The 9,626-nt window shown below is 43.8% G+C and overlaps 1 protein-coding gene across 1 annotated transcript in view; it reads right to left on the bottom strand.

Annotated features, from left to right (window-relative positions):
- Nucleotides 1–4,158: 4,158 nt before the first annotated feature.
- got2a (glutamic-oxaloacetic transaminase 2a, mitochondrial) overlaps nucleotides 4,159–9,626 on the bottom strand; it is a 31,199-nt gene continuing 25,731 nt past the window's right edge. Inside the window, exons 9-10 of the mRNA XM_063066587.1 lie at nucleotides 7,501–7,651; nucleotides 4,159–5,169 (exon numbers count right to left, since the gene is read on the bottom strand). Of these exons, the coding sequence (XP_062922657.1) occupies nucleotides 5,047–5,169; nucleotides 7,501–7,651 (274 nt within the window). The 3' untranslated portion in view covers nucleotides 4,159–5,046. The remainder of the gene's footprint in view (nucleotides 5,170–7,500; nucleotides 7,652–9,626) is intronic.

The following is a 9,626-nucleotide window of genomic DNA, read 5'->3' as shown; positions in this document are numbered from 1 at the left end:
TGATGTTTTTGGCCGAGACCAAAAAGATGGAATAGGTGGAAAAGGTTGTGGAGGGGAGAGAGAAAAACAAGAAACACAAGGTGATAGGTGAAACTGGGAGGTGGGGGGGGGGGGATGAAGTAAAGAGCTGGGAAGTTGATTGGTGAAAGAGATACAGGGCTGGAGAAGGGGAATCTAATAGGAGAGGACAGAAGGCCATGGAAGAAAGAAAGAAAAGGGAGGCGATGACCAGGCCTGGAGATAAAGGTGTGATAGGAGATGGGGGATGGGAGGCCAGTACTAGAAGTTTGAGAAATCAATGTTCATGCCATCAGGTTGGAGGCTATCCAGATGGAATATGTGTTGCTCCTCCAGCCTGAGTGTGGCCTCATCGCACCAGGATGGGAATGGGAAGTGGGAGATCCCACTTCTTCTAGCAGACTTGATGATGTGGTCACTCAATCTCCGTTGGGTCTCACTGATATACAGAAGGCCACACCAAGAACACCAGACACAGTATATGACCCCTAGGTGAAGTGTTGCCTCACCTGAAGGACTGTTTGGGGCCCTGAATGGTAGTGAGGGAGGTGGTGTTGGAGCAGGTGTAGCACTTGCAAGGATAAGTGCCAGGAGGGAGATCAGTGGGGAGGGACGAATGGACAAGGGAGTTGCATAGGGAACGATCCTCGTGGAAAGCAGAAAGTTGGAGGGGGTAGGGAAAGGCGTGCTTGGTGGTGGGACCCCGTTGGAGGTGAAGTTCCAGACAAATAATGTGCTGGGTGCAGAGGCTGGTGGGCTGGTAGGCCCTTCTCCAGCCCTGTACGTCTTTCACTAATCGACTTTCCAGCGCTTTACTTCATCCCTCCTCATCCCAGTTTCACCTATCGCCTGGCGTTTCTCTCTTCCCTCCTCCCACCTTTCAAATCCTTTTTTTCCCCTCGGGTATGCCAAAGGATCTCAGCCTGAAATGTTGACTGTACTTTTTTTCCATTGATGCTGCCTGATCTGCTGAGTTCCTCCAGCATTGTGTGTTGTTGCTGAGGTGAAGTAAAGAGCTGGAAAGTTGATTGGTGAAAGAGATACAGGGCTGGAGATGGAGGAATCTAATAGTAGAGGACAGAAGGCCATGGAAGAAAGGAGGAGGAGCTCCAGAGGAAGATGATGAGCAGGTAAGGAGATAAGGTGAAAGTGGTATCACAGGTAGGTGGCTTCGTTAAGGAAAGTTTTGGTACTTTGACCTTCATAGATCAAAGTACTGAGTACAGGAGTTGGAATGTTATATTGAAGTTGCACATTTGTGAGACCTAATTTAGAGTATTGTGTGCAGTTTTGGACACATACCAACACAAAAGATATACATAAGATTGAATGAATACAGAGAAAGTTTACAAGGATGTTGGCAGCACTGGAAAACCTGAGTTATAAGGAAAGACCAACTAGGATAGAACTTTATTTTCTTGAACATGGAAGACTGAGGAGAGATTTGATAGAAGTATACAAAATTATGAGGGATTTTGATAGGGCAAATGCAAGCAGGCTTTCCCCCACCCCCACTGAGGTTGGGTACGACTAAACTAGAGGTCATCGGTTAAGGGTGAAAGGTGAAATGTTTAAGGGGAACATGAGGGGAAACTTCACTCAAGTGGTGAGTGTGGAATGAACCACCAGCGCAAATGGTAGATGCAATTTTGATTTCAATATTCCAGAAAAATGTTGATATGTACATGGATGGCAGGGATATTGAGGGCGATGGTTCAGGTGCAGGTCGATGGGACTAGGCAGTTTAAATGGTTGAGCATGAACTGGATAGGCCAAAGGGCCTGTTTCTGTGTTAATAGTTTTCTATGACTATGATACAGCTTTTTAGAGCAGCTTGTACTTCAGCCCATTAGGGGATGGCAATTCTGGACTGGGTGGTGTGCATTGATCCAGATTTAATTATTAAGCTTAAAATAAAGGAATCCTTAAGGAGGTAGTAATCATATGATAGAATTCACCCTGCATTTTGGGAAGGAGAAGCTAAAATCGGATCTATTAGTATTATAGTGAATAAAGGGAATTACAGAGGCTTGAGGGGGAACTAGCACAGATAACAGCAGAACAGCAATGGCTGGTGTTTCTGGGGGAAATTTGGAAGGTGCAGAAAAGATATATCCCAATGAAGTAGTCTTCTAAAGGAAGGATGAGGCAACTGTGACTGACAAGGGAATTCAAAGACCACATAAAAGCAAAAGTGAGTGCATATAATAGAGCAAAAATGAGTGGGAAGTTGGAGGATTGGGAAGCTTTTAAAAAACCAACAGAACGTAACTAAAAAAGCCAAAAAGAGAGAAAAGATGAAATATGAAGGTAAGCTAGCCAGTGATATAAAAGAGGATACAAAATTTTTTTCCAATATATACGTAAAATAGAGATGAGAGTGGATATCGGGCCACTGGAAAATGATGCTGGAGAGGTAGTCATGAGGGACAAAGAAATGTTGGATTAACTTAAAGTATTTTGTGTCAGTCTTCACTGTGGAAGACACTAGAAGAAAGCCAGAAATGCAAGAATGTCAGGGGGCAGAAGTGCGTCATTACTATTACTAAGGAAAAGGTGTTTGGGAAGCTGAAAGGTCTGAAGGAGGTTAAGTCACCTGGATCAGAGTTCTGAAACAGGTAGCTGAAGAGATTATGGAGGCATTAGCTAGTACCCGAGAACTAAAAAAAATTGCAAATGCCATACTACTGTTAAGGGAGGGAGACAAAAGGAAGGAAATTATAGGCCAGTTAGCCTGACTTCAGTGGTTGGAAAATGTTGGGAGTCTATTAAGGTTCTGGGGTAGTTGGAGGTACATGATAAAATAGGCCAAACTCAGCATGGTTTTCTAAAGTGGAAACTTGCCTGCCAAATCTGTTGTAATTCTTTGCGGCAATAACAGGCAGGATAGAGAAAGGAGTCCAAGGATGTTGTTTATTTGGATTTTCAATTGCCACACGAGGCTGCTTAACAACACAAGAACCCATGGTACTGTGGGAAAGGTACTAGAAAGGATGGAAACTTGCTGACTGGCAGGTAGCAAAGAGTGGGAATAAAGGGGGCATTTTCTGGTTCATTGGTAGTGACTAGTGGCATTCTGTTAGGGTCAATGTTGGGGCTGCTCCCTTTCATGTTATATGTCGATGATTTGGATGAATGAATTGATTTTGGGGCCAAGTTTGTGGATGATACAAAGATAGGTGGAAGGGTAGGTGGTGTTGAGGAATCAGGGTGTCTGCGGGAGGATTTAGACAGATTAGGAGAATGGGCAAGGAAGTGGCAGATGGAATATAGTGTAGGGAAGTGTATGGTCATGTACTTTAGCAGAAAGAATAAAGGCACGGACTATATTGTAAATGGAGAGAAAATTCAAAAATTAGAGGTGCAGAGGGACTTGGGAGTCCTTGTGCAGGATTCCCTAAAGGTTCACTTGCAGGTTGAGTTGGTGGTAAGGAAGGCAAATGCAATGTTTGCATTCATTTCAAGAATACTAGAATGCAAAAGCAAGCATGTGACACTAAAACTTCAACACTTGGAGTACTGAGAGTAGTTTTGGAATGTGCTGACATTAGAGAGGATCCAGAGAAGCTCCACAAAAATAACCCCAGGAAGGAAAGGGTTAACATAGGAGTGTTTAAAGGGGGTGGGGGGTGGGGGGCGGTACCTCAATGAAACCTATCAAATATTGAAAGATCTGGATTGAGTGGATGTAGAGAGGACGTTCCCTATAAGACCAGAGGGCACAGCCTCAAAATTGAGGATCGTCAATTTAGAACAGAGATGAGGCAAATATTTTTTATCCAGAGGGCGGTGAATCTGGAATTCCTTGCCACAGCCAGCTGTGCAGGCAATGTCTGTGAGTACATTTAAGGTGGAGGTTTATAGGTTCTTCAATAATCAGGGGGTCAAAGGTTGCAGGCAGAAGGCAGGAGAACAGGATTGAGCAGGATAATAAATCAGCCATGACGGAATGGCAAAGCAGACTCGATGGGCCAAGAGGCCAAATTCTTATGGAATGGGGCTTGTTCTGACCCCATTATCATTTCTTCTGGTTTCAAATGCTTCTGACTGTTTAATATCCTGACTTGTACTGCAAAAGAATTAATCAGCAGCTACGTGCAGTCAGTTCAAACTAATTCAGCAGAATGCTAGACACACGTGGAAGTATAATTGCTTTATTGAGCCTCTCAATACAGGTCTAAGACTTTTTAAAATCAGGATTACCAGCTGACAGCGAGCCTAAACTTGCTTCCACAGCCTTGTACCATCTACAGAGAGCAGTTTTGAATCTCTTGTACTGTCCATAACAGCACCGCCCCTTGGCAAATCTGAGCCAAATATTTTTAAAAGCAACACAGCCAAATGTAACACGCAATTAACCATTCTACCATGACAGGTACCTATTGGTAAGGGGCATTCCAAACAGCTACCCACAGAGCATGATTAAAAGGATGTCGAACAATTACTGACCAGAAGAACCGTTCAATTCATTTTCTACAGGCATATCATGCTGACAAGTATGAAGCTAAGCAATTATGCTTACGAACATACTGCTGACCTTTACCTGCTTACAGTATACCTAGAATGGCCCAATATTGAAAGCAGCTACCAACAATGTGCAAGTTATTTGTGTAACCGTGCTAAAGCAGATCAAAAGGAAACAAACAGCTGAGTATTTCTCTGATAACTGAAGCAAAATAAAGAGAGAAAATGGAAACAGGGCAGCGGTTTGAAAAATACCCAGGGTACAAGGGGCTGACCGTAGAAAAACAGCACAGGGAACAGAATGGTTTCTGCTGTTCAAACCCATGCTTTCAGACAAGGTTGAGGAGACAAAACCTCACTAAGTCTCCATTAGTTTACAAGGTAGACTTCAGGCGATTTACCACTCCTCCCAACCCTGCTCTTTGTCAGCCAAGATGATTCAATAATATCCACAAGATACTTCACAATATCATACTGTACAAACTGACTGGTCTCTGGCTGTGGTTGAAAGATGAGTTTCTTCACCCTCCTCCCCCTTCATGTTTTGACTCTTTCTTGGGTGCATTATTTGGAGACTTGATGGATGCCATGTGCTAGGTACCCGACATTGGAAGAGGTGACTCCAGCAATGGAAATGCGGCCATCCTTTGTCATGTAAATGGAGAATTCCTTCGTCAGACGCTCTACCTGCAGGTAAAATACCAGGTATGATTGAGTTCCAGTGTAGGTCCGGCAGCAACAAATAACTACAATTATTTCATTCCTGATGACCAAGTTTATACTACACTTCACCGAGCAAACTGGGAGCCCCAAACAAATCATTCTTACTCTCCTAGCAACTAATTTTTAATGTAAAATTCAGAAATATATTTTCCTATGCTTCATCTTCAGCCTTACTAACCAGTTGACCGTTAAAGTATTTGAAAAGCGTAAGTGTTTTAAATGATTCAATTAAAATATCCCATTAAAATGGTACAATGGATTTCTATTATATTTATGTCACATTTAAAAAGTTACAACATCTACATGAAATATGACAAAATCCTGGCGTATGCTGCAAGGACAAACAGGGTGAGGCATGAACAGAATTCTTTTAAACTGAAACATTTAATACTGCTCTTTTAAAGGATGCAGTGTTATGGTTTTTGAATTTTTTTAAAATCTCAGCTCTACTCATTTACCTGCCCCAATCTCTAGCAGCCAGGTTTCTGGATACCTTTGCTATTCCATCAAAGTTTAAATCTGGATTTTTCAGTTCCTTTACTGACTGATCCCATTCAGTCTGTATGGCTTGACTGCATTCCTGTTCTAATGGTCTTCCATTCCTCCACCCTAGCATATTTTGCAGTGACAGATTACTCCTCTGAACAAATCATTGTCCACAAGACCAAAAAGATATTGGAGCAGAATTAGGGTATTTAGCCCATCAAGTCTGCTCTGCCATTTCAATGTGACTGATCCAATTTTCCTCTCAGCCCTAATCTCCTGCATAATCCCCATATCCCTTCATGCCCTGACCAATCTAACAACCTCTGCCTTAAATATATGTAAAGACTTGCCCTCCACAGCTGCCTGTGGGAAAGAATTTCAGATTCATCATTCTCAGGCTAAAGAAATTCCTCATTCCTCATGCACTCTGTTCTGAGGCTGTATCCACCATAAGAAATATCCTCTCCACATCCACTCTATCAAGGTCTTTCACCACTCACAAACAAGAGAAAATCTGCTGATGCTGGAAATCTGAGCAACATGCACAAAATGCTGGAGACTGGAGAAAAAAAGCTGAGGAGTAGATTTGAAAGGTGGGGGGAGGGAGGGAGAGAGAGAAACAGCAGGCAATAGGTGAAACAGAGGTGAGGGATGAAGCAAAGAGCTAGGAAATTGGTCGGTGAAAGAGACAGAAGGCAGGCCATGGAAGAAAGAAAGCAGTGGGCGAGAGGGGACAAGCACCAGAGGGAGGCGATGGGCGGGCAAGTTGTTCCACCCCTCCCCTCCTTTCTTTTTATGTTAGCTTTGACTTCTCTTGCTAGCCATGGTGTTATCTTTCCTGTAGAATACTTGAGGATGTACATATCCTGTGTCTTTTGAATTGCTTCCAGAAATTCCAGCCATTGCTGCTCTGCCGTCATTCCTGCAGTGTTCTCTCTCTCATGCCTCTGTAATTCCCTTTACTCCTCTGTAATACTGATGCATCTGACTTTAGCTTCTCCTCAGATTTCAGGGTGAAACTGGTCATATTATGACCACTTGCCCCTTGAGGGTTCTTTTACCTTAAGCTCTCTAATCAATTTGGTTCATTGCACAACACCCAATCTAGAATAGCTGATCCTCTAGTGGGCTCAGCCACAAGCTGCTCTAAAAAGCCATCTCACAGACACTCTAAAAATTCCCCTTCCTGTAATCCAGTACCAACCCGATTTTACCAGTCTACCTGCATATTGGATGATCAACCATGATCAGTGAATGGCGGTGCTGGCTCGAAGGGCCGAATGGCCTACTCCTGCACCTATTGGCTATTGAATCCCTCCCCCAATGACTATCATAACATTGTCCTTCTGGCAAGGATTTTCTACCTCCTTTGCAGTTTGTACGCCACATGCTAATTACTGTTTGGGTGTTTTTTTTCCACCCTTGCAGTTTCTTAGTTCTATCTACAATAATTCAACACCTTCTGACCTTACGTCACCTCTTTTTAATGATGTGATTTCACTTTTACCAACACAGCAATGCCACCATCTCTGCCTTCCTGCCTATCCTTTCGATACAATGTGTATCCTTGGACATTAAGCTCCAAGCTCTAATCTTTCAGCCATGATTCCGTGATGCCTACAGCATCATACCTGCCAATCTTCAACTGTGCTACAACTTCAACTAACTTATTCCATATAATGTACGCATTCAGATACAACACCTTCTGTCCTGTATTCACCCTTTTTGATCATTCTCAACCTTATGATTCTTAACTTTGTCTGAGCTCTTACCAACATCTGCCTCCACAACCTCTCCACTTGGAATTACCTGTTCTGGTTTGAGTCCCGTGAAGCAAAACATTCCAATCTGGTCTGTAATGTGTTGCCAGTTGTGGATCGAGCCTTCCTTCTTCAGGTTTGATACCAGCTGTTCTCTCATGCTGATGATCCGATTTGCCATTCCTTTCACCTCATCTAGCCTAGTCAGGGACAAAATGAAATCGAAGGATCACTGTCAGAAGTCTTATTTCTACTGCACAGCAAGTACATTCATAACAACATGCTGGAGAATGAATCACTTTCCATTTCAGGGAAAGCATCAAAACCAAACAAAAGTATGGTTTTAATGTGTGGGGTCTTAACTCTGCACTAATGAAAGATCTCAGCCAAAATATTGGCTGTTTATTTCCCTTCATAGATGCTGTCTGACACGCTGAGTTCCTCTAACATTTTGTGTGTGTTGCTCTGTATTAACACTGTGTCATAGCTCCCCTCCAGTCCCACGGCTATGACACTTACTGCGAGAAGATTGTTTTCCAAATAAACCCTCCTGTCATTTTCTAGACACTCAATCGCACAGGGCCATTCAACACCACAGCTTTGATTCAAACATAGAAAGGAGATGAAATCCACAGGGGAGAGGAGAGATACTAATCTTCACATCAGTATGACATTTGTGTGTGCCATCAAAGCCCCAGTGAAACAGAAATTAGTGGGAATCAGGACAAACAAACATATGGCTGGACTCATGGAAATGAACTCAGCAGGCTAGGCATATCTATGGAAAAGAGTACAGTCATTGTTTCTGGCCGAGACCCTTCATCAGGACGGAAAAAAGCAATGAGAAGTCAGAGTAAGAAGGTGAGGGAGGGAAGAAGTACAAGGTAGTAGGTTAAAGGTGAAACCAGGAGAGAGGGATGAAGTAAAGAGCTGGGGTTGATTGGTGAAAGAGATAAAGGGCTGGAGAAGGGGGAATCTGATAGGAGATAACAGAAGACCATGGAAGCAATGGAAGAGGGAGGTGCACCAGGAGGTGATGGGCAGGTAAGGAGATAAGGTGAGAGAGGGAAATAGGAATGGAGAACAGTGAAGGTAGGGGGGCAGTCATCAAGTTGGAATACTAGGTGTTGCTCCTCCAACCCAAGTGTGGCCTCATTGCAGCAGTTGACGAGCCAAGGACCGACATGTTGCAATGGGAATGGAAAGTAGAATTGAAATGAGTAGCCACTAGAAAATCCCACTTTTACTGGTGAACCGGTCTCCCTACCTACGTTGGCTCTCACTGATCTACAGGAGGCCAACTGGGAGTACCGGATACAGTAGATGATCCCAACAGACTCACAGGTGAAATGTTGCCTCACCTGGAAGGACTGCTTGGGCCCTGAATGGTAGTGAGGGAGGAGGAGTAGGGGCAGGTGTGGAACTTGTTCTGCCTGCAGGGGCAAGTACCAGGAGGGAGATCAGTGGGGTGGAACAAATGGACAAGGGAGTCATGTAGGGAGCAATCCCTGTGGAAAACAGGTGGGGGGGGGGAAGAAGAGGGAAAGATGTACTGGGAGGTGGAACCACATTGGAGATGGCGGTGGAGAATTATGTGCTGGACAAAGAGGATAGTAGGGTGATAGGTGAAGACAAGAGGAACCCTTTCCCTGGTGGGGTGATTCTAGCCATGACCAACCTCTCAAAGAACTTTTATCACAGTAGATATGAGTGCCACAGGACAACAGTCATCGAGATAGTTCACCTTGCTCTTCTTGATCATGGTATGACTGCCGTCATTTTGAAGCAGGTGGGGACCTCCAACTGCAGCAGTAAGAGATTAAAGTTGTCCTTGAACACAGTTGGTTGGCACAGGTTTTCAGACTCCTATCAAGTATGTACACCATCAGGCCCTGATGTCTTGGAAGGGTTCATCCTCTGGAAGGTGTCCTGACATCAGCCTCCGAGATAGAGATCACAGGGTCCCCAGATGCTGCATGGATTGGCACAGGTGAAGTTTCATTCTTGTTTTCAAAGCATGCATAAAAAGTGTTGAACTCACCCGGAAGCATCACAGTCGTTCAGCTTTCTGGGAAGAAATGGCCTGCAAACCCTGCCAGATCTGATATGCATCCAATTCTGTCAATGACCTCAATGGGATTTTTTTTTGATCTTAAAATAGCCTTCCATATGTCA

Source organism: Mobula hypostoma, chromosome 14 (genome assembly GCF_963921235.1).
Source record: "Mobula hypostoma chromosome 14, sMobHyp1.1, whole genome shotgun sequence".
In the NCBI taxonomy this organism is placed as follows: Eukaryota; Metazoa; Chordata; class Chondrichthyes; order Myliobatiformes; family Myliobatidae; genus Mobula; species Mobula hypostoma.
This window is presented reverse-complemented; position numbering and strand designations above follow the sequence as displayed.